The sequence below is a fragment of the Scyliorhinus canicula genome, chromosome 10 (genome assembly GCF_902713615.1).
Source record: "Scyliorhinus canicula chromosome 10, sScyCan1.1, whole genome shotgun sequence".
NCBI classification, from domain to species: Eukaryota; Metazoa; Chordata; class Chondrichthyes; order Carcharhiniformes; family Scyliorhinidae; genus Scyliorhinus; species Scyliorhinus canicula.
This window is the reverse complement of record NC_052155.1, coordinates 91,069,978-91,094,214: the sequence shown is the minus strand read 5'-3', so window position 1 is coordinate 91,094,214 and position 24,237 is coordinate 91,069,978. Positions and strand designations below refer to the sequence as shown.

The 24,237-nt window shown below is 47.1% G+C and overlaps 1 protein-coding gene across 1 annotated transcript in view; it reads left to right on the top strand.

Moving 5' to 3' along the window:
* st18 (ST18 C2H2C-type zinc finger transcription factor) overlaps positions 1-24,237 on the top strand; it is a 458,310-nt gene that overhangs the window by 13,336 nt on the left and 420,737 nt on the right. Inside the window, exon 2 of the mRNA XM_038809340.1 lies at positions 10,152-10,283. Within this exon, the coding sequence (XP_038665268.1) occupies positions 10,152-10,283 (132 nt within the window). The remainder of the gene's footprint in view (positions 1-10,151; positions 10,284-24,237) is intronic.

Below are 24,237 nucleotides of genomic sequence, written 5' to 3'. Positions count from 1 at the left end.
CCACCTAACGTGCACGGCTTTGGACTGTGGGAGGAAACCTGAGCACCCGGAGGAAACCCATGCAGACACGGGGAGAACATGCAGACTCCGCACAGACAGTGACCCAGCAGGGAATCGAACCCGGGACCCTGGCGCTGTGACGCCACAGTGAATGAAATGAAAATCGCTTATTGTGACAAGTAGGCTTCAAATGAAGTTACTGTGAAAAGCCCCTAGTCGCCACATTCCGGCGCCTGTTCGGGGAGGCTGGTACGGGAAGCTATCCACTTCTGCTACCGTGCTGCCCTGCTTGTTTAACTAATTTACTGGAATTCTTTGAGGCCATTCCAAGCAGAGTGGACAACGGGGAACCAATGGATGTGGTGTATTTGGATTTCCAGAAGGCATTCAACAAGGTGCCACACAAAAGGCTGCTGTATAAGATAAAGGTATACGGCATTCCGGTGTATTGTGTGTATTGGCATGGATAGAGGATTGATTAACTAACAGAAAGCAAAGAGTGGGGATAAATGGGTGTTTTTCTGGTTGGCGATCAGTGGCTAGTCATGTGCCTCGAAAATCAGTCTTGGGACTGCAATTGTTTACAATTTACCTGGATGATTTGGAGTTGGGGACCAAGTGTAATGTGTCAAAGTTCGCAGATGACACCAAGATAAGTGGTGAGAGCAAAATGTGCAGAGGAGACTGAAAGTCTGCCGAGGGATACAGATAGTTTAAGTGAGTGGGCAAAGGTCTGGCAGATGGAGTTCAATGTTGGTAAATGTGAGGTCATCCATTTTGGTAGGAATAACAGCAAAATGGACTATTATTTAAATGGTAAAAAATTGCAGCGTGCTGCTGTGCAGAGGGACCTGGGTGTCCTTGTGCATGAATCGCAAAAAACTGTTTTTCAGGTGCAGCAAGTAATTAAGAAGGCAAATGGAGTTTTGTTCTTCGTTGCGAGAGGGATGGAGTTTAAAAACGGGGAGATTATGTTGCAGCTGTATAATGTGCTGGTGAGGCCACACCTGGAGTACTGTGTACAGTTTTGGTCTCCTTACTTGAGAAAGGACGTACTGGCACTGGAGGGGATGCAGAGGAGATTCACTATGTTGAATCCGGAGTTGAGAGGATTGGCTTATGAGAAGCGACCAAGTAGACTGGGATAATACTCTTGGAATTCTGAACAATGAGGGTGGGGGGGGAATCTTACAGATACATCTAAAATTATGAAGGGAATAGATAAGATAGAAGCCGGGAGGTTTTTTCCACTGGCGGGTGAAACTAGAACTCGGGGACATAGCCTCAAAATAAGGGGGGGGGGGGGGGCAGACTTAAGACTGAGTTGAGGAGGAACTTCTTCACCAAAGGGTTATGAATCTGTGGAATTCCCTTCCCAGTGAGGTAGTTGAGGCTACTTCGTTGAATGGTTTTAAGGCAAAGATAGATAGATTTTTGAACAGGAAAGAAATTAAGAGTTATGGTGAGTAGGTGATTAAGTGGAGCTGAGTCCACAAAAAGATCGCCATGATCTTATCGAATGGTGCAGCAGGTTCGAGGGGCCAGATGGCCTATCCCTGCTCCTAGATCTTATGTTCTTATGGTGGCATTGTGGTAATGTCGCGACACTAGTTATCCAGAGATCCAAGGGAATCATCTGGGGACTCTGGTTTGAATCCCACCATGGCAGGAGGTGGAATTTAAACACAATAAGGTATCTGGAATTAAAAGTCTAATGATGACCATGTTGTTTGTTGTAAAACCCCATCTTTTTCACTAATGTCCTTTAGGGAAGGAAATCTGCCATCCTTACCTGGTCTGGCCGACATGTGGCTCCAGACCCTAGGAATGTTGTTGACTCTTACATACCCTCTGAAATGGCCTAGCAAGTCACGCAGTTGCATTCAACCGTTATGAAAACAGAAAAAGGAATGAAACCGGACGGACCACCCAGCATCGCCCCAGGCACTGGAAATGACAATGGCAAACTTTCGATCCTGCAGAGTTCTTCCTTCCTAACATGTGGAGATTGTGCCAAAGTTGGGAGAGCTGTCTCACAGCCCAGTCAAGCAATAGCCTGACATAGTCATACTCACAGAATCATACCTCAGAGACAATGGCCGGGATTCTCTGGTCTCCGAAGCCGAAATCGCATTCGGCGAACGGCTGGAGTATCCACATTGGCGCCAAAATTGGAGGGTGCCACCGCTTTTACGATGCTCCGCCCCATCCAAAATGGCGTACTCTAGGAGTATGGCGTACGCCGTATGGACGGCCTCAGGACGTGACCTGAGGCCATTCCCCTGATGCTACGCCCCCGACGGGTCGAGTTTCCAATGGCGTGGGTGTCTCATGCTATTTTTTGTCGGGAACAAGGCGTGGCGGATGCGAACTGAGTCCAGCGGCGCAACACGGGGTAGAGCTGATCCACAGGCACGGGGTGCTTTGGCAGGGGCTAGGGTCACTGGTGGGGGGTGGTGAGCCTGGCCAAAGGGTGGCACAATTTGGCAGACCAGGTCCGCGTGCAGCTGGCGCCATGTTGCACGGTGCAGCTGCTGCTGGCAGCCGTCCTACGCATGCGCGGCCATTAACCTGGCACATCTCTGTTCGTTTTGGTAGCTAGTCCCCTACCAGATGGGGGATTGGTGGCCGTTTTGCACCGTTTCTCCGGTCGCAAAATGCCCCCGTTCCCACGCCGGCATCAGCACTTAGTCTCAGAATTGGAGAATCCAGCCCAATGTTTATAACCATTCTTGCGTATGCCCTGTCTCACCGGCAGGACAGACCCAGCGGACATGGCGGCACAGTGGCATACTGTATTGAGTTACCCTGTGAGTCCTGAATATCGGCTTTAGGCCCTCTGAAGTCACATGGCTTCAGGTTAAATATGGCCACGGAAACCTCCTGCTGATTGTACCGACCACCATTAGCTGATGAATCAGTACTCCTCCATGTTGAACACCACTTGGAGGAAGCACTGAGGGTGGCAAGGGTGCAGAATATGCTCTGGATGCAATATGCATCACCAAGAGTGGCTTGGTAGTACCACCACAGACCGAGCTGGCATGTCCTACTTGTCCTCATCCTCACCAACCTGCCTCCTGCAGATGCATCTGTCCATGACAGTATCAGTAAAAATGACCACCGCACAGTCTTTGTGGAAATAAAGTCCCATCTTCACATTGAGGATACCCTCCATTGTGTTGTGTGGCACTACCACTGTGCTAAATGGGATAGATTTCGAACAGATCTAGCATCTCAAGACTGGGCATCCATGAGGCACTGTGGGCCATCAGCAGTAGCAGAATAGTATTTGACAACAATTTGCAACCTGTGGCTCGGCATATCCCCCACTCTACCATTACCACCAAGCTAGAGGATCAACCTTGGTTCAATGAAGAGTACAGGAGAACATGCCAGGAGCAACACTAGGCATAACGAAAAATGCGGTGTTAACTTGGTGAATCTGCAACACAGGATTTCTTGTGTGCCAAACAGCAAGTAATAGACATAGCGAAGCAATTTCACAACAAACGCATCAGATCTAAGCTCTGCAGTCCTGAAATATCCAGTGACTGGTGGTGGACAATTAAACAGTTCACTGGAGGAGGAGGTTCCACAAATATCCCCACCCTCAATGGTGGAGGAGCCCAGCAAAAAAAAAGGCTGAGGCATTCGCAACAATCCTCAACCAGAAGTGCCGAGTGGATGATCCATCTCGCTCTACTCCAGAGGTCCCCAGAATCACAGATGTCAGTCTTCAGCCATTATGATTGACTCCATGTGGTATGAAGAAATGGCTGAAGGCACTGGCTACTGCAAAGGCAATGGGTTCTGACAGTATTCCGGCAATAGCACTGAAGACTTGTGCCCGAGAACTTACTGCAACCCGATCCAAGTTGTTCCAGTACAGCTACAACACTGGCATCTACCCGGCAATGTGGAAAATTGCCCGGGTGCGAACTGTAGACAAGAAACAGGACAAATCCAACCCAACCAATTACCGCCCAATCAAACTACTCTCCATCAACAAAGAGATGGAAGGAATCATCAACAGTGCTATCAAGCAGCACTTACTCAGCAATAACCTGCTCATGGCACTCAATTTGGGTTCCGCCAGGGTCACTCAGCTCCTGACTTCATTACAGTTTTGGTTCAAACATGGAAAAAAAAAATGAATGCCAGAGGTGAGGTGAGAGTGACTGCCCTTGACATCAAGGCAGCATTTGACCGAGCATGGCATCAAGGAGCCCTAGCTGAACTGGTGTCAAAGGTAATTTGTGGGAAAACTCTCCACTGGTTGGAGTCATACCTGGTACAAAGGAAAGTTGTTGTGGTGGTTGGAGGTAAATCATCTCAGCTCCAGGACATCATAGCAGGGGTTCCTCAGGGTAGTGTCCTCGACCCAACCATAATCAGCTACTTCATCAATGACCTCCCTTCTATCATAAGGTCAAAAGTGGGGATGTTTGCAGATGACTACATAATGTTCAGCACCATTCGCGACTCCTCAGATAATGAAGCAGTCCATGTCCAAATGCAGCAAGACCTGGAAAATATCCAGGCTTCAACTGACAAGTGGTAAGTTACATTTGTCTCACAAAAATGTCAATCAATGACCATCTCCTGCAAGAGAGGATCTAACCATCGCCCCCTGACATTCAAAGGCATTACCACAATCAACATCCTGTGGATTACCATTGATCATAAACTGAACTGATCTCGCCATATTAATACTGTGGCTACCAGGGCAGGTTAAACGCTAGGAATCCTATGGAGAATAGCTCACCCCCTGACCCCCAAAGCATGTCCATGGTCCACAAAGCACAAGTCAGGAGTGTAATGGAATACTCTCCACGTGCCGGGATGGGCGCAGCTCCAACAACACTCAAGAAGCTCTACATCATCGAGGACAAAGCAACCCACTTGATTGCTCCCCCTTCCACAAACATTCAATCCCTAAACTTTAGACAAACAGTGGCAGCCATGTGTACCATCTGCAAGATGCACGGTGGTAACTTGCCAAGGTTCCTTCGACAGCACCTTCCAAACCGTCGACCACTACGATCTTGAAGGACAAGAGCAGCAGATACCTGGAAACACCACTACCTGGAAGATCCCCTCCAGGTCACTCACGATCCTGACTTGGATGTATATTGCTGTTCCTTTACTGTTGCGGGAACTGAGTCAGAGCAGAGATTTAAAAAGAGCGGGAGCTGAGATTTGGCACGGAGATTTAAAAAGAGCGGGAACTGAGAGTCAGCGCAGAGATCTCAAAAGAGCGAGAGCTGAGAGTCAGAGTGGAGATTTGAGCAGGAGCTGACAATCAGAGCGGAGATTTAAAAGAGCGGGACCTGCCAGTGACACTGCTGGGCAGCGTGCTGAGTTTGAAAAACAATTCAGGGGTGGCACCAAAGGAAAACGCTAAGTTCATTGGCTGGTAAGTAACTAATTTGCATGACCTATTTTAAGTTGCTTTCAGATTAAAGGTAAAAAGAGAAATAAAGATTAGAAAGACTAAAAATCAACTGGACATTTTTTAAAAAAGCAATTAAAAATTAATTAAATAAAATAGAGATGCAAGGACAGGTGATGTGTTGTACCTGCATAATGTGGGAGCTAGTGGACCCCAATGTGGTTTCTAGTGAACACATTTGTAGCAAGTGCTTGTTGCTTAAGGAATTTTGGCTCAGAGTTGATGAGCTGGTGTCTGAGCTTCGGACGCTGTGACACATCAGGGAGAGGGAGATATACCTGGACCTGGTGTTTCAAGAGGCAGTTACACCCCTAAGGTTAACTATCTTGAATTTGGCCAGTGGTCAGGAAGGTGTGACTATGAGTGACATAGATAAAGGGATCTAGGAGGTAAGGTTGCAGGAGCCTCAGCTGTTGCCCTTGTACAACTGGTTTGAAATTCTTGCTCCCTGTGTGGATGGGAGTGAGGTGGGGAGGATGAGCAAACTGACAACAGCACCGTGATACATGGAGCCATTCACGTGGGGCGCGGGGGAGAGAAAATAAATATAGTCGCAATTGTGGATAGTATAGTTAGGGGCATAGGCACTTTTCTGTGACCAGGACTGTGAGTCCCGAAGGTAGTTATGCCTACCTGGTGCTTGGGGTCGGGATATCTCTTCTGAGCTGCAGAGAAACTTGGATTGGGAGGGTAAAGATCCAGTTGTGGTCCATGTAGGTACCATTGATATAGGTGGAACAAGGAAAGAGGTTCTACTGAAGGAATATGAGCAGCTAGCGGCTAAATTAAAAAGCAGAACCAAAAAGGTAATAATCTCTGGATTACTGGCACAGGTTCAATAAGATTAAATAGCTAAATGCATGGCTCAATGGCTGGTGCGGGAGAAATGGATTCAAATTCATGTGGCATTGGCAGCAGTACAGGGGAGAGAGGGATGGTTCCGATGGGATAGTCTTCATCTGAATCATCCTGGGGCCAGCATGATTAGAAAATTAGAAAATTAAAGTTAAAGGAGAAGGTGGCAATGCAGGTTAGTGATGAGGTTGTTACCAGAAAATAAAAGTAAGGGCCAGAACGTGTTAAAGTAATATTGCACCAAGCAATCAGACAAGAGTAGGGAAATTTGATAATCGAAGATACTTAAAGGGTTTGTGTCTGAATGCACAAAGTAAGATTACATGGGATTAGGGGTAATTTATTAGCTTGGATAGAAGACTGGCTAACTGAAAGAAAGGTTAATTGGGTCTTTTTCTGGGTGGCAAGATGTCACTAGTGGGGGGCCACAGGGTTCGATTCTCAGGCCCGAACTATTTACAAAATATATTAATGACTGGGTTGTAGGGACAGAGAGTACTACAGCCAAATCTGCAGATGACACTGAAATAGGTGGGATAGTAAGTTGCAACGAGGGGCGAGATTCTCTGTTTGGGAGATTGTGTTCTCCCGCCAGAGCGTATTTGCAACTGATCAGGAAGCAATTCCCTATCCTTCGGCATGCAAATTTATGCATGGTGAGGCTTACGAGGGATTTCCAAGGGAATCATGCTATCAGGCCAACATTTTGAGCAGGCGGTCTGATAGTGAGGTCACGTGCTGGCCACCCCACATCATAAATCTGCCCCCCACACACCTCTCCCCACATCACAGATCAGTCCCCACCCCGGATTTTCTGGGTCTCCCCCCCCCACCCCCCACGCCAAGTACGGGGATGACCTGACTGCCACCCCCCAGAGACCCCCTAAATATGGGGGCCCCTACAGAGACCTCATAAATAAGGAGATCCCTCCAGAGACCCCCTATAGAGGGACACCCCCATAGAGCCCCAGAAAAGAGAAATCCAGACAAAGACAGTGAAAAAAATCATTGTTGCAACACTCACCTGGGCATACACCACCTGTCAATTCCTAAAAGAGAAAGCAGTGACCTAGGTTTAAACCCTTCAGAGGGTGGCACAGTGGTTCGCACTGTTGCCTCTGGCACTGAGGACCCAGGTTTGATCCCAGCCCTGGGTCACTTTGTATGGGGTTTGCACATTCTCCGTTTGTCTGGGTGGGTTTCACCCCCACAACCCAAAAATGTGCTGGTTAAATAGATTGGTCACATTAAATACTCCCTTAATTGGAAAAAGATTGTTGGGTACTCTGAATTTTTTTTTAAAACTGCTTAAGCCGTTCAGATCCTTAAGCTGCAAACCATTCATTCATTTCCCTTGGTGGGCTGTGATTCTGCACACAGCTGTCAGCCTTGTTTCATTCATCTTCCTTCATGGTTCAGTAAGTCTGAAGTGCTCTGACCACAATATTTACAAACATCAACCACTTTAAAGAGAAGTAATTGCATTCCAATCACATCCCCCCATCACCCTTCAGCTTGAGTAATTGTGAAGTGCTCAGCTGGAAATTGACAACATTTAACTCTGAAATTTTGAGCCAATGTAAAAGCAATTTGGACCTCTAGCAAGATTTTGCACTCTCTTCACCATTCACCCCCGAATGGAACTGAAGCGAAAATTCCGGCTCAGGTGTGTGGAAATACAGTCTTCACCTGTCCCATTTCGGGCCGGAAAGTGGAGCTGAGTCCACAAAAGATCAGCCATGATCTCATTGAATGGCAGAGCAGGCTCGAGGGGCCAGATGGCCTACTCCTGCTCCTAGATCTTATGTTCTTATACAAGTCAATCAACAGAAAGGGGTGAGGTAGCCAGTTGGGATGTTGGGAGTTCCTACTTCCCAAGCATCCTAGAATTGGGTGAGTTGAGGCATGCCCACGAAGAGGTGTAACCACCCAATGAACAACCTGCAAGTTCAGATTGGCCACTCTTTAGCAAGCAAGTATGTCATATACTTTGGTTCCACTAAGATTCCACAAACTTTGACTGGGTCTACTGTAGAGGTCCTGGGTGAGCATATTTTTGTCCCACATATGTTTACAGAATCATGGGGCCATCATTTTCCATTCAACTAGTTGACAGTCAATAGTTGTATCTACTCTAACATTGGCTTAATGAGACAGGAATCTCCATCGAGCTATGTCTTCTTTGTTGCTGTATTGTTGTTTCAAGTGTAGTACAACAAATTCAGTGGGTGCGGGTGAAGTTCCACTGGTGGACTGGAAGAAGTTGCAAGGAAATGTCTGACTTAATTTTTTACTTGTATTTCGGGGTTGATGTTGATATTGATGTTAGCTGTTATGATCTTAGGAATGTTTGTATGCAAACAATGTGGTGCAATGACATAGAACCTAATTCTAAGTAGGAACAAATGAAAACAATCTTTTTGTGCAATGGGGTTACAGCTTTAATGAGCTTGATCAAATCTTCATTTACATCTTCATCTCCGGCCATTGGGATTCCTTTTTACTGCTGAAAGTGCAACCCCGCCCATGGGTTTCCCAGCAGCATGGAGTGGCTTCAATGGGAAATCCCATTGACAAGTGGTGGGAAGAGAGAATCAAGCAAATGGCGTGCCATTGCGAAATACACTGCTGGGGCACCGGAGAATCCGCCCTAGATCATTGTTGATCTGTGCTTCAACTCATTTTACTCATGTTTGATCTTTATCCTTAATAACTTAATCTACAAATCTCTCGATTGAAAATTTCAATTTTAGCAGCAAAGTTTGCACGATCAAACTTTTTTGCAACCAGCCTGAGTGGCACTGCTGACACCTCTAAAACACTTATATGTGATCTCCTCAAGCAACTTAAACTAGCTTCTTTGGCAGTGGTAGAACTCTCAGATCATTGTCCAGTAAAATAAGAGGACAAATATCTGAATAACCACAAACCTATTATGTAATAATAAACAGGCGGGAAAGTGGGCTAAGGCTGAGTGTGCAACAACAATTGGCAGATGGAAAGGCCGAGGGTTGAAAGCACATCCTGATATGGCAGCCAATGAAAATGTTTGTTTCCACATCAGCAGTCACTTCCACCATGCCCTATTTTATCTTTATTTAAAGGTGATCTTTAGCCCCTTGACACCACTCTGTTCAGTACTATTCAGAATGATGAATAAAAAGAGATATTTGACTTTTGCTGATGCAACTCCTCTACTTGTCTGTTTACGCTGGCATACGACTCAAACTAAATTAGGACTGATAACCTATGGCCATGCCATTGGGGAGCTGAGCATCTTAAATGTGTACACAGATACCAGGATGCATGCTGCTTGTTTCTTCCAGTTACTGTTTAGCCCCGATTGTGAGTTAATAATTGAGCAAACTGTAACTCTTCGAATTTTCTTAGTACTAGAGAATTATTGCTCAGCTGTTGTTCAAAGAAATTGTTACCTGCTGTTTACAAGAATTCAATAATATTCATGTATGGTTATGTGAATCCAAAATTCCTGTTAATTTGAAAAAATGGTGCGACATCGCATGATCATAGTTTTGAAAGTGTCAAAAATTCAGAATGTGTAACATTTTCATTCTTTTCAGTGCCACGGAGTGAATGCTATTACCATACCTTCAGTTTAGGTTGTTCAGAATGATGAGGAACATTGAGCCACATCCACTACTCTTTATATGAAATTATTGCTCCTGACCTTTCCCATTATTTATAGTTTTAAGATACACGGCTATTCTTGATCGCTTTGGGTGAAGGAAGTACCTCAAATTGTAGATGAACATCAATAAACTTCGCCAACGTTTATAGCTTAAGAAAAAAAAACATTAATTATAATTTGGATACCCTTTAGGCATCTATGAGGCTGTGGAACAGAGCATTGTGGTGGCGAGAGCAGTTAAAAATCACAAGACCAGCATGAGAAAACAAAGGAACACTGAAAAGCCATTGGACATAGAGGAGGAAGACAAGTCCTCTGGTAAAGGTAATGGAAAATATCTTCACAGCCTTTAAAATAAAGAGGAGGAAGACTTACTATGCTTGCTTTCCTATTGTATCTCCTCTCTGTCCTTCAATGTCAATTTTCATTCCATACAATGGCGCTTGGCTTCCCTTTTGTACATACTGCACAGTAGTGCTTACTTATACAATATAGAGTTTCTATTGTACAACGCTTGTTATGACTGTTGAAATTCCTTTAAAATGCTGGAAAGGGCAGCATGGTGGCTCAGTGGGTTAGCACTGCAGTCTCACGGCGCTGAGGTCCCAGGTTCGATCCCGGCTCTGGGTCACTGTCCGTGTGGAGTTTGCACATTCTCCCCGTGTTTGCGTGGGTTTCGCCCCACAACCCAAAGATGTGCAAGGTAGGTGGATTGAACATGCTCAATTGCCCCTTAATTGGAAAAAATTAATTGGGTACTCTAAATTTAAAAAAAACAAATGCTGGAAAGATAGTGAAAGGGGATATTTTCAAGTTAAACTAAACTAGATATCTGAAGAAATACAACAAATGTTTTGATACCGGATTGGATAGTTTGGAGCAAAATAATTCAAGGTGAGCGCATGTTTACTGACTAACATGATCACCATTTTAGACATTATGCCGTACTTACAATTTACAATTACAGTTTAGCACTTAATGATATCAATATGGCTAAACAAACAGCAACTTGCAGTTTGACTTCACTTGAGCAATTCATGTAATTTTCTTTTAGTGGAATTTCATGTTGGATGTTTTGTGGTGCAGAAGCTCTGCTTTTGAGTTCACTTTAGAACTTGATAGCCATGGAAGGTGTGTTTATAATATGGTCAAACAGGTTGGTAATTAATGTAAATTCTTCCAGTATGTCTGTCAGGTGGTATGTGTGGGAATGTCTCTTGGCCATCCATGCTTGATGCAGAGTGGCGCCCCTTAAGTTACATCTGCTGGCAACTTGTTTCAGGAAAAAACTAACTGTGAAACAGACATACACATCTGCCTCAGAAAAGGAAGAGGTACTTTACGGCACTTTCACTTGATTCCTTCATGTGCTATTCCTGGGCAGGTAATAGCCCTTTTGTTTTGAATGGGTTAATACCTGACTATAAATAGCACACAGGGGAACATAATACTGCTCATATCAAGCATACGTAGCTGCTCCTTGCTGTTGGAAAATATACCCTGTAATAATAGGAGCAAGTCATGTAGTAAAGCATAAATAACTGTGATAGACCTTCTTGTAATATATCTTTGGGCGAATTTCTGCTCCCAAGTGGGGTGGGCATGAGAGTTAAAACGCGCTAAACATGATTTCCAATGACGTAAAAAGAGGAAGCAATTTTGTGCGCTTCCCCCATCATGGTTGGCTGGGATCCTGCTGCCAAACATCAAGAACATCATTGGGACATCTCATTATGATGCCTGCTCACCAGAATCATCCCTCCATGTTGAGTTTAAATCCCACAGCGACCAGACCAGAGTTAAGACAGGGGTGGATTTGACTGTGCTGCAGGGGCAAGCCAGGACTGAGTGAAGGGAAGGGGCTGTGGGGTAAAGGCTCCACTGGGATCGATGAGCAGGGAACGTTGCATGGAAACACATGACTGGGAGTTGGGCACTAAACGAACACCCAACTGAAATGTGACTTCCAAAATGAGAACACTGCCGCATCTGAGAGAGGTTAGCAGCAACTCAGTTGACACATGGGGAGTTGGGCAAGTGAAGCAGTTATGTCCATTCAAGCACCACTGATCCCTCAAACTGGCACTGATTTTCCCCTAGTTTTAACCCCTCATGCACAACCTTCAAATTCACCAGAGCCTTATCAAACCACTAAACTATTAGGCAAGTGGACAAGCTTGAGGACCCCCTTGGAAATGTAGCCATGAAATCCAAACTGCGCCATCTTGGAGTACAGGTTGGAATGGTGCCAGCTCATGCAGAAAGCAGAACGTCTAGTCACTGGCCGAAACTGTCTGTAGTCGGTCCTGTTGGGTTAGGTTTAGGAGGTGGGGTAGTGGTGAAAGTTCATGTGTACCCTGCACTGGACATCATTTCAGGTGTCATGACTCTCTGACATGCATGAAGAGCCCTTGAGGCCACAATCACAGTCAATTCCATGACAAACCATGAACCTTTGGGATAAATGCTGATAGAATCACTGCAGTGCAGAAGGAAACCATTCGGCCCATCGGGTCTTCACAGATCCTCTGAAAGGGTACCCTACTTAGGATCAGGCCCCCTTCCTATTCCCTTAACCTAGTAACCCCACCCAACCTAATCTTTTGGACACTAAGGGACAATTGATCATTGCCAATCCACCTAACCTGCACATCTTTAGACTGTAGGAGGAAACCGGAGCCGCCGGAAGAAACCCACGCAGACACTACAGTGAGGACATCACCCGGAAGATGGAGCCTGGTTTTATTGCTGCCTGCATTCAGAGAAAAAGGTGATGGAAGGTCCTGCTTTGCTACAGGGAGGGGCAGAAGCCTCAAGACCTCGGGATGCAGACGCAGGGTGTATAGATGTTGCATGTTCTTCCTGCAGATGAGTGAGAAACAGTGTCAATAAAACCAGCACATGTCAAGGGATGTGATCATTCACATGCCACCTTCTGCTGGATTTGGTGCCACAGTGACTTGAAGGACAGTCACTTCCAGCCACAGTGAAAGTAAATGCTGCCCTCAACATCTGTGGCAGTGGTCCCTTCCAGGGCTCTGCTGGGGACCTTTGTGGGGTATTCCAGCTCCAAGTGCATCCAGGGGGGGTGACAGACACCATCATTGCAAAGGCTCACAATTTGTCGATGTTGCCGTAGGTCAGGCAAGTCAGGATCAGCAACATTGGGATTTCCGAGATTTCAGGATTCACATAGGTGCAGGATGCCATCAATTGCATTCACGCGGCAACATTCAGTCCAGTACATAAACTGCAAAGACTGCCACTCAATGTTCAACTGCTGTGCAACAATGTATCATGCAGGTTTACGCCAGATATGCTGGAAGAGCTGATGACCCATGCTTATTAGATCTCAAATCGCTGGCATCTTCCAGGCACCACATAGGATGCAGGGTTTGCTCCTCAGGGACAAGGTTTACCCGCAAAGGGCATGGCTGATGACGACTATACGGCGGTCTCAGACTCCTGCTGAGAGAAGGTCCATGCCACAACCCGGACTATGATGGAATACACCATTGGGAACCTGACAATATGGTTCTGATACTTAGACAGGTCTGGCTGAGCACTCCAGTCCACTTCCAAGAGGGTTTAATGCATCATTGTGGCTTGCTGCACGTGCCAAAACCCTGCATATGAGGAGGAGCTGCATGTCTCCTCTGATGAGGAGGACATCAAAGGGGGGATGGTGGCGATGAGGTCCTGGAAGCTGATGAAGCAGGCAAAAATGCCATTGCATTGGCCAGATGAGTCATGCATGCTCGTCAGGTCATAATTGCCAGAGGATTCCAGGAGGAGGATGACGAGATGCATTGAGAACCCTCCTGGACAAGTCTGTTCCATCAGGGACCAGCATGAACACCAGCACTGCTTCTCCTAATTTCAGCCATGAGCTTCCAGATGACACTGCATTGTTGCACAGCATGCTCGCTCAGATTGTCATGTTGCTTTGAAGGATGAGCATAGTTCGAGGTCATGGGTATGATTTTTTGGGCCCCTGTGGCAGCGTGAGCAAATTCCGGTATGGCCATGGGAGGTCTTGGGAGGGAGTTTATTTTTTTTCGCAGATTAGGCACCCTTTAAAGATCTACAGCCGGGCTTGCTGTTTCTATCAGGCCTTGCCTGAGTTATGGCACAAACCGCGCCCCCCCCCCCGAGTTTTTGATAAAGTGCCATAACATCTGGAGCTGGATTCTTCGTTCGGGAGATTATGGCCGGGATTCTCCGATCCCGCGGCCAAATTCTGATGTTGGCGTCAAAAGCTGCGTGAGCCACTTTGGCGTCAATGGGCCTCCAGGCTCTGGTATTCACCCCTTCCTGGGGGCTAGTACGGCGCCAGAGTGGTGTCCGCTGCTCCAGTGCGAGTCTGCACATGCGCTTGGGTCCCGTCTCCGCGCCAGCCCCGGGCAATATGGTGGAGCCCTATAGGGTCCCCGCGCTGAAAAACATAGGCCCCCCCATGGAATTAGCCCACCCGCCGATTGGTGGGCCCCAGTCGCAGGCCAGGCCACCGTAGAAGGCCCCCCCGGAGTCGGATCCACTCACCCCCCCACCAGGACAGCCCATTCCACTAAAATGCCAAGGTCACGTTGGGTGGGACCATAAGTATCCCACGCCGGCGGGACTCGGCCAAACTCGGCGGGCACTTGGCCCGTCGAGGCGCGGAGAATTGCCGGGACGGGGTGGCTGCTTTCAAGCACCTCCGACCGGTGCAGCGGGGATCCCGCGGGCACCAGAGAATCGGCGTTGGAAATTCGGCGGGCCGGCATCACAGGGGCGTGGCGCAATTCTCACGCCCCCCGGCGATTCTCCGACCCGGCACGGGATCGGAGAATCCCAGCCTAAGTTTTCCCACCATTGATGAATCGCCTCTGATTTGCGCTTGCAGCGTCCGGAGCAGCGTCCAGAGACGATTCACTATTCATTGCCATGCAAATGCATGGCGGGGTTTGCAAGGGATTCCCTCGCGGAAATTTGAGCGAGGCGGCCTGATAGCAAGGTCTGATGACTGGCCCCCCAACCCACTCATCCCCGCAATGTAATTCTGTACCCCCCTCACCATGGGATGTGCTGGTCAGCGCCCATGCCATAGTATGAGGGAGACCTGACCTCCACCTCCGACCCCATAACAGTGACCCAACAAGAGACCCTCCCATAATAGAGCCCCACACCAGAGAACCCCCCCATTAAAGACCTCCCATACCAGAGTCCCCCACCAGAGACCTCCATAACAGAGCCCCTTATCAGAGACTCCCCATAACAGAGACCCCCACCAGAAACCCCCGCATTGCAGAGACCACCCGGCCCCATAACAGAGATCCCTGCCTGGAAGCCAGAAAGCAGGTCAGATAATAACAGTGAAAAAATCATAGCATTAAAGCTCGCATGTGCCCTACATCTGAGGCCTCAGGCAGAGAAAGAAAGCAGCAGCTGTAAATTCCGAGAAAGCGAAAACCACATCTCCAAGGTTTAATCCCCTTCGTACCTTTGACATGCAAGCCTTTCATTTTCATCAATGATAAATTACTGTGATTGGCAGCTTCAAGACAGCCAACTGCCTGGAACATCTTGGCCGGGATTCTCCGGTATCCGGCGGGGGGGCGCTGTACTGGTGCCGAGGAGTGGCATGAACCACTCTGGCGTCGGGCCGCCCGGAATGTGTGGAATCCTCCGCACCTTTGGCGGCAAGGCCGGCACTGGAGGGGTTGGCGCCACACCAACTGGCACCGAAGGGCCTCTGACGGCCGACGCAATTTGTCGCATGCACGGGAGCGGCAACGTGTTCTGGCACATGCGCAGGGGGTTTCTTCTCCGTGCCGGCCATCGCAGAGCTTCACAACGGCCAGCGCGGAGGGAAATAATGTCCCTACAGCACAGGCCCACCCACAGATCGGTGGGCCCTGATTGTGGGCCAGGCCACCGTGGGGGCTACCCCTGGGGCCAGATCCCCACGTGCCCCTCTGAGAACTCCGCAGAACGCCCGCAAAGCCAGGTCCCGCAGGTAAGGACCTTGTGTAATTTACAACGGTGGGACAGGCTGAAAACGGGCGGCCACTCGGCCCATCGCGGAGCGGAGAATCGCCGGGGATGGGGGGCGGGGGTGGAGGCGCGGTGCCAAGAGGCCTCTGAGCTGCGCGGCGCGATTGCCGTCCCCGCCAAAAAAACAGCGCCAGAGAATTCGGCAGCTGACGCCGTAGCCGGATTCACGCCACCCCCCCGCCGATTCTCCAGCCCGACGGGGGTTCGGAGAATCCCACCCCTTAATTTTATTTTGGATCTCATGTAGTCTGCTGTGAAACTAACCACAATATTTATAAACATCCAGCAATGATTGACAGCTCTTGACCACATCAAAAGCAGTAAAGTGCTTTCTGCTGTGGGAGTGAGTGGTGACATCCCTTGATGTGGCGGCGAGTGAGATTCTTGGGTATGTGCGATGGGCTTGTGAGATGAGAGTTATCAGATGGTTGCCTTACCCTGGTGGATACAAGAGATCATTAATCCTCTGCCGGCTCTGGGTGGTTGACGTCTTTTGTAGGTTGTGGGCACTGACCGCCGCTGCAGCTACCTCCCAAGCTAGATTGGTGACCTTGCTGGAACCCCTACCCATAGCATGGTAGATGACTTCATGGCAGGCCTTCACTGCATCCAATAGGGGCTCCGGTGAGGTGTCACTAAATTTGGGCGATGAAAGCTTCCTCCTTTTGGATCCCATTTGTTATGTGGAGCTTTAATAATCTGAGAGAGTGCGAACACTGTGCAGGATAGTCCTTTAAATATGGCACCCAGAGTTGAGGAGGTCTAAGGTCATGGCCCACTGAATCAGAAGCTTCCCGCCAGCAATACAGTGTGATCCCAATGGATGAATAATCAATGGCATCTAAAACGCAAGATACAGCATGACAATCCATCATTGAGGCCCATGGGTTGAATGCCGATATTTATGCCCATTCCTGCACTTTGTCTTTTTCAGCGGAAATCGCAGCCTTTAAGTGGATATGTATATAATCTGTATGTATCATCAAACAGGATATGATGCCATCTGAAACATTGTTTGGAATGCATTAGATGACTAAGCAAGATGTAATCGTAATAGCTCTTCAGCAATGGGCATATACTGGTGTAATCTTTGAATGTAGAACTCACAATATAGTTTTGTCACTTCTTCTTGAATGATTGGTGAGTTAGTGTTTGAAGAATGGAAGAAAATGCAACAGACCTTCAATTACATCTTTAGAACATAAGGCTGATAAGGTGATATTTGTTGTCCATGACATAATGGGTATACTGGATTGGGGTCATTGAGCATTGGTGCCTATTAACCACCTGTTGTCCATAGCACAGGGGAATGTTGTGGAAAAACACCTGTGCCACTGATTGCTTGCATTCCAGGCATATTCTAGGTTTACCAATGCCACAAAAAATGTTAATAAAAGTCCTTGCCTCATAATGTGTTATCTGAACAGCACACTTGAACAGCACCTCTACTGGGGTATCAGTAGTGCAAAATGGTCTTTAAATGCTTGGCTCATTCAGACAGGCTGGTTTCTATTTTTTCAACTGAACAATCTCTTTAATAATTACAGAAATTTGTGAAAATTTTGACCAGTCAATGTCATTGTTTATTTCATGGAGTTCTTAAGATTCACCGCTGTACCTATTCACTTCTTGTTAAAGCTGCACAATCTACCTTCTGTGGATATTGGCAGATTGAATTGTAGTTGAGGTATTAAACCTAAATAAAAAAGACAGCTGCCATGACCATTTAGAATACATTAGAAAATAGAAATTCCTGTTCTGAGTCATTACAGCTTGATGGCTTTCTCTTCATTTACATATGGACATGCATACGTACAAATGAATTAGAAACAGGAGCCAGCCACTCAGCCCCTCGAGCCTGCTCTGTCTTTCAATAAGATCATGGCTGATCTGATTGCAACCTGAACTCCACATTCCTGCCTACCCCCGATAAACTTTTCACCCATTTCCTTTTCAAGAAACTGACTAGCCCTGCCTTAAAAATGTTCAAAGACTCTGCTTCCACCACTTTTTGAGGAAGAGAGTTGCAAAGACACACTATCCTTGAGAGAAAATATGTCTCCTCATGTCTGTTTTAAACCCTTATTTTTAAACTGTGACTCCCTAGTTCTAGATTCTCCCACAAGAGGAAACATCCTCCCATCATCAACCTTGTCAAGACCCCTTAGCTTTTGTGTTCCAATCAAGTCGCCTCTTACTCTTCTAAACTTCAGCAGATATAAGTCTATCCTGTAATAATAATAATAATCTTTATTAGTGCCACAAGTAGGCTTACATTAACACTGCAATGAAGTTATTGTGAAAATCCCCTAGTCGCCACACTCCGGTGTCTGTTCGGATACACTGAGGGAGAATTCCGAATGTCCAATTTACCTAACAAGCGCGTCTTTTGGGACTTGTGGGAGGAAACCGGAGCACCCAGAGGAAATCTACACAGACACGGGGAGAACGTGCAGACTCCGCACAGACAGTGACCCAAGCTGGGAATCGAACCTGGGTCCCTGCTGCTGTGAAGCAACAGTGCTAAGCACTGTGCTACCGTGCCGCCTGTGTAACCTTTTCTCATAAGACAACCCATTTGTTCCAGCTAGTAGTTTGGCAAACCTTCTCTGAACTGCTTCCAATATACTTACACCCCTCTTTAATTAAAGAGACCAATACTGTACACAGTACTTCAGGTTTGGTTTCACCAGTGCCCTATATAGCCACAGCAAAACTTCTCTACTTTTGTAATCAATTCCCCTCACAATAAATGATAATGCTCAATTACCTTTCCTAATGCGTGGTGTACATGCATACTAACCTTTTGCAATTCATGCTCCAGGACACTCAGATCCCTCTGCATCTTAAAGCTCTTCAGTCTCTCACCATTTAGATAATATGCTTTTTTATTCTTCCTGCCAAAATGGACTATTTCACATTTTAGTAGAGTATACCCCATTTTCCAGATTTTTATGCCCACCCACTTAACTTACCTATATCACTTTGTTGTCTCCTTATGTCCTCTTCACAACTTGCTTTCCTATTAGCTTTGTATCATCAACAAATTTAGCAACTACACCTTCGGTCTCTACATCCAAGTCATTTTTGTATATTGCAAGAAGTCGGGATTCCAGCACTGATCATTGACACACGACACGTTAGATCTTGCCAACCAGAAAGTGTCCCATTTATGCCTACTATCTGTTCCCTGTTAACTAGCCAATCTTCTTTCTGTGCCAATATAAAAGCAAATTATTGCGGATGCTGGAATCGGAAACAAAAACAGAAATCACTGGACAATTTCAGCAGGTCTGACAGCATCTGTGGAGAGAAAAGGCAGCTAACATTTTGAGTTTTTCATCTCTTTGTCTTTCTATGCCAATGTAATAACCTCTAGTAACCTGCACAGGACTAATCTAGCTGGGGATGATTGTTTCCCATGCTTAATTGGACTGAGTTAACCCAGCACTAGCATAAAAGACCGGCAGCTGTAGAGCCAGCTAAAAGAGGGAATGAGGACCCAGTGAAAGGTAACTGTGCCCTATGCCGGTATGATGCTATTGCTGAAATAAAGGACTTTTAAGAAGCTCGTTGGACTCCCCTGGCTTTATCACAGCCAATGTGTGGCATTTTAGCAAATGCCTTCTGGAAATCTAACTACAGTACAGTATATCCACTGGTTCCCCTTTATCCATACCACATGTTACTTCTTCAAAAAAACTCCAATAAACTGGTTAAGCATGATTTCCCCCTCTCAAAACCATGTTGACTCTGCCTGATTATCTTGAATTTTTCTAGGTGCCCTGCTAAATTGGGCTGGATTCTCCGCTGTTGGGATTCTCTGCTGCGCCGGCAGCCCGGGTATTTCCGACGGCGTGGGGCTGTCCACAATGGGAAACCCCATTGGCCGGCTGGCGAGGCGGAGAATCCCACCCAGAATCTCTCAAAATAGCAACTAACATTTTCCTAATGACACGTATGAAGATAATTGGCTTTCTGTCTCCCTCCATTTTTGAATAAAGGAGTTACATTCATTATTGTCCAATCTAATGGAACTTTCTCCAAATCTCGGGAATTTGGAAAATCTGTACGTATTCTTACTGCATTTCCCAACTGATTTGATGGAGTTGAACTAACAATAAGCATACACATTTTCGTTTTCAAAGCTAGCTTCGAAATTGTTTTTTGAAGTGATAAGCACAATCAGGAAATTGCATCCAAAGTGGGCTTGAAAATTTACTGGTTAGGTTATCATTCAAGTTAGGGTCCCCTATGAACTAGTGCAATTGGACCGCATAATGCAATCTAATTATTATTTTTTCCATTATTTTTCTTCATGCATTTAAGGAAAAATGGTGCTGTTTTAGTAACACAGCTGAATGGATTTATCAGCAGAGTGAGCGCTTAATGAGAGTGATCTGTGGCTAACCAGGGGCGCGATTGTCCAACCCCACGGCGGGTGGGAGAATCGCGGGAGGGCCGGGCGAATCACGCCATGCCGCCCTGGCACCCCACGGGATTCTCCCACCCCCCCCCAAAACGGCATGTCGCGTTTTGTGACAGGCCGCTCGGAGAATCGCCAGTCGCCGTCTCTAACGGCGACCGCCGATTCTCCGGCCCGGATGGGCCGAGTGGCCTGCCGAACCCGACCGGTTCACGCCAGCGCCAACCACACCTTGTCGCTGCTGGCGTGAACATCGCACGACCGCTGAGTGTGGGGCCTGTGGGGGGCGGAGGGAGGATCGAGCACTAGGGGCGTGCTCGGGAGGGGTCTGGCCCACGATCGGTGCCCACCGATCGTCGGGCCGGTGTCTCTGAAAGACGCACTCTTTTCCCTCCGCCGCCCCGCAAGATCAAGCCGCGCCATGTCTTGCGGGGCAGCGGAGGGGAAGACGGCAACCGTGCATGCTCGGGTTGGCGCCGGCCAACCTGCGCATGTGCGGGCGACGTCATTTAGGCGCCGCCGGCCGCGTCATTCAGGCCGTGCCGCTTTGACGCAAGCGTCAAGGCCCGGCGTCCGTGATTGACACGCTGCCGCTCCTAGCCACCTTGGGGGAGGGGGGGGAGACTAGGGGGCGAGGAACGGCCTCCGACGCCGGAGTAAAACACTCCGGGTTTCACTCCGGCGTCGCCACTTTGTCTCCCTTTGGGAGAATCGCGCCCCAGATTTATATTTATTGAAAATTACTTTTTTTAAAAGGCTGTTTGGAAAAATGTACTGGTTTCAATGCTGTGCGCTTGTTAGTTTCTTGGGGTAAGATTTTCTGGCCCTTCCTGCTGGTGGAATCGTGTGGTCGCATGGCAGGTTCCCCAGCAGCGGGGGTAGACAAGCCACACAAAAGCCAACAGACTTCGGCGGGAATGGAAGATTGACAATCATGACCCCTTCAGTCTTCTCTGCTCCAAGGAAAACAACCCTAGTTTATCCAGTCGTTCTTCATAGCTAAAATTCTCCAGCCCACTGCTATCACATCCCTCCTATAATGTGGATTCCAGAAATGCACACAATACTCTAGCTGTGGTCTAACCAATATTTTATACAGTTCCAGCATAACCTCCCTGCTCTTAAACTCTATGCCTTGGCTAAGTATACCATATGCCTTCTTAACCACTGTGTCTACCTGCCCTGCTACCTTTCGGGACCAGTGTATATGCACACCAAGGTCCCTCTGATCCTCAGTGCTTCCCAGGGTCCTGCCATTTAACATGTATTCCCTTGCCTTGTTTGTCCTGCCTAAGTGCATCACCTCACACTTATCCAGATTGAATTCCATTTGACACTGATCAGCCCATGTGACCAGCCCATCTATATCCTCTTGTAACCGAAGGCTATCCTCTCACTATTTACCACCCCAGCAATTTTCGTATCGTCCATGAACTTACAGATCAACCCTCCTACGTTCATGTGTAAATCTTTTGTATCAACCACAAACAGCAAGGGCCCCAACACTAATCCCTGCCCGACCTGCACTGAACACAGGCTTCCAGTCAGAATATCACCCCTTGACTATCACTCTCTGCTTCCTGTCACTCATCCAATTTTGGATCCAATTTGCCAAATTTCCTTGGATCCCATGGGCTCTTATCTTTGCCATCAGTCTCCCATGTGGGACCTTATCAAAAGTATTGCTGAAGTCCAAGTCAACTACATCAAATGCATTTCCCTCATCTACGCACCTGGTCACCTCTTCGAAAAATTTCATCAATTTGGTCAGACATGACCTCCCCTTAACAAAACCATGCTGACTGTTCTTGATTAATCCCTGCCTCTCCAAATGCAGATTAATTCTGTCTCTCAGAATTGCTCTTAATTCAATAAAATAAATATGGAATTAAAAGTCTAATGACGACAATGAAACTATTGCTGATTGTCGGAAAAACCCATCTGATTCACTAATGTCCTTTAGGGAAGGAAATCTGCCATCCTTACTTTGTCTGGCCTATGCGTGATTCCCGACCCACAGCAATGTGGTTGACTCTTAAATGCCCTCAGGGAGAGGCAATAAGTGCTGTCCCAGCCAACAACGTCCATATACCATTAACGATTTAAAAAAAAATAATGCTGGAAATAGTGCTGGCACATTGGCTATCCTCCAGTCCTAGGCACCTCTCCTGTGGCTAAAGAGGAGTTGAAAATTACTGACGGTGCCCCTGTTATTTCCTTTCTTTATTTCAATGTCTGAAACCGATTTCACAACGGCATTCCTTAACTGGCAAAGGTGGAGGAGCGCTAGGAACTAAGCTGAGTTTATGTGGTTCATTGGACTTAGTCAGGCAGGTCCTCACAGTGGTGTGGGGGAGGGGTTGGAGTGTCCTGGCATTGGAGAGAGCAAGGTTGGCTGTTGCCAGGCACTGCATTGGTTGCAGGACTATGGACCAGGATTTCCTGAGCCTGCAGAATGGTAGCTAACTTTTATTGAGCAGTCTCCCACATGGCATTGGGCCCTCAGTGGTGGTGGATGAGACCTAAAGTTGCCATTGATTCACCACATAGAGGCAGGACGGCCCTCCTCAAACCTCCCCATCTCTGACTTAATTGCAGGGAGTCAGGAAAGCAACAGGCTCTCCACCTCCCCCTGCATTGCTGCCCCCATCTTCCACCCGTTAATGAATGTAACCCTTTTATTCAAAAAGGGAGGGAGACAGAAAGCAGGCCAATTATCTTCATACCTGTCATTAGGAAAATGTTAGTTGCTATTCCCGTTAGCACACACCTGAGGTTGGCGTTGAACTCGGCCACACATGTGCAGTAAGTGTCTCAGATTGCTTGAGCTTGCTCTGGAAGAGTAGCTGGAGCCATTGGAGGACATTTGGGAGGCTGAGAAATGTGTGAAATATGGATTCCAGAGGTTAGTCACCCTGTAGCTACAGAACATTCAGGAGAATAGTAAGTGAGTGACCATCAGGCAGAGTAGGATGGGGCAGGGTGTGCAGAAAACATCGGGACCAGTTTTCAGTGCTGAATACCAGGGATGATGACATGCCTTGGGTGGGGGTGTAGTTTACAGCACATTGATGACACTGGGCCAAAAGACTGCACAGGCAGCTAAAGTGTAAAAATGCAGTACCCATGGAGGATTGATTGTCAGGGAGAGCTTCTGATTCCAGAGGAATTGGGACCAATCTGATGCAGGAGAAACCTATTCACAGTGGATGGTTTGAACCACAACAGAGCTGAGATTAACGTTCACTCTGGATGTTTAACTAGTACTGTGAGAAAAAGCTTAAATTAATTTGGCATGGGGATAGCCACCTGGATGAAACAATAAAAAGTAGAAACTCGATGCATAGTGGTCTCGGTGAGACAAGTAGCACAACATTAAAACATCTTTTAGAATTAGGAGAGATCAGACAAGGGGAAGATGTGAAACAGTCTCAAATGGGTTTGGAGTACAAGGGCAATGAGGGATGGACAATAATTGCTCACCTAGCCAGTGACTTTCACATCCCTGCCACAATTAATAAAAAAATGCACGGGCCATGATGAAAAAAGGGGGTGAGGTGCAAGAACAAGTCACCTCATGAGGCTATGGCATCATTATAATTTTTTTTTTAATAATAAATTTAGAGTACCCAATTATTATTTTATTCCAATTAAGGGCCTGTTGGAACCAACAATTCTACGGACACGTGCTTGTAGGATTAGAATTGCGGTTTTAATATACTCACAACAGAGCCAGCCTATTAGCCATTGAACTTTCGGTGAACTGGCCGGCTGACCACGTGGCACTGATCTTTTATACAGCAGCTTCCGGGGTAG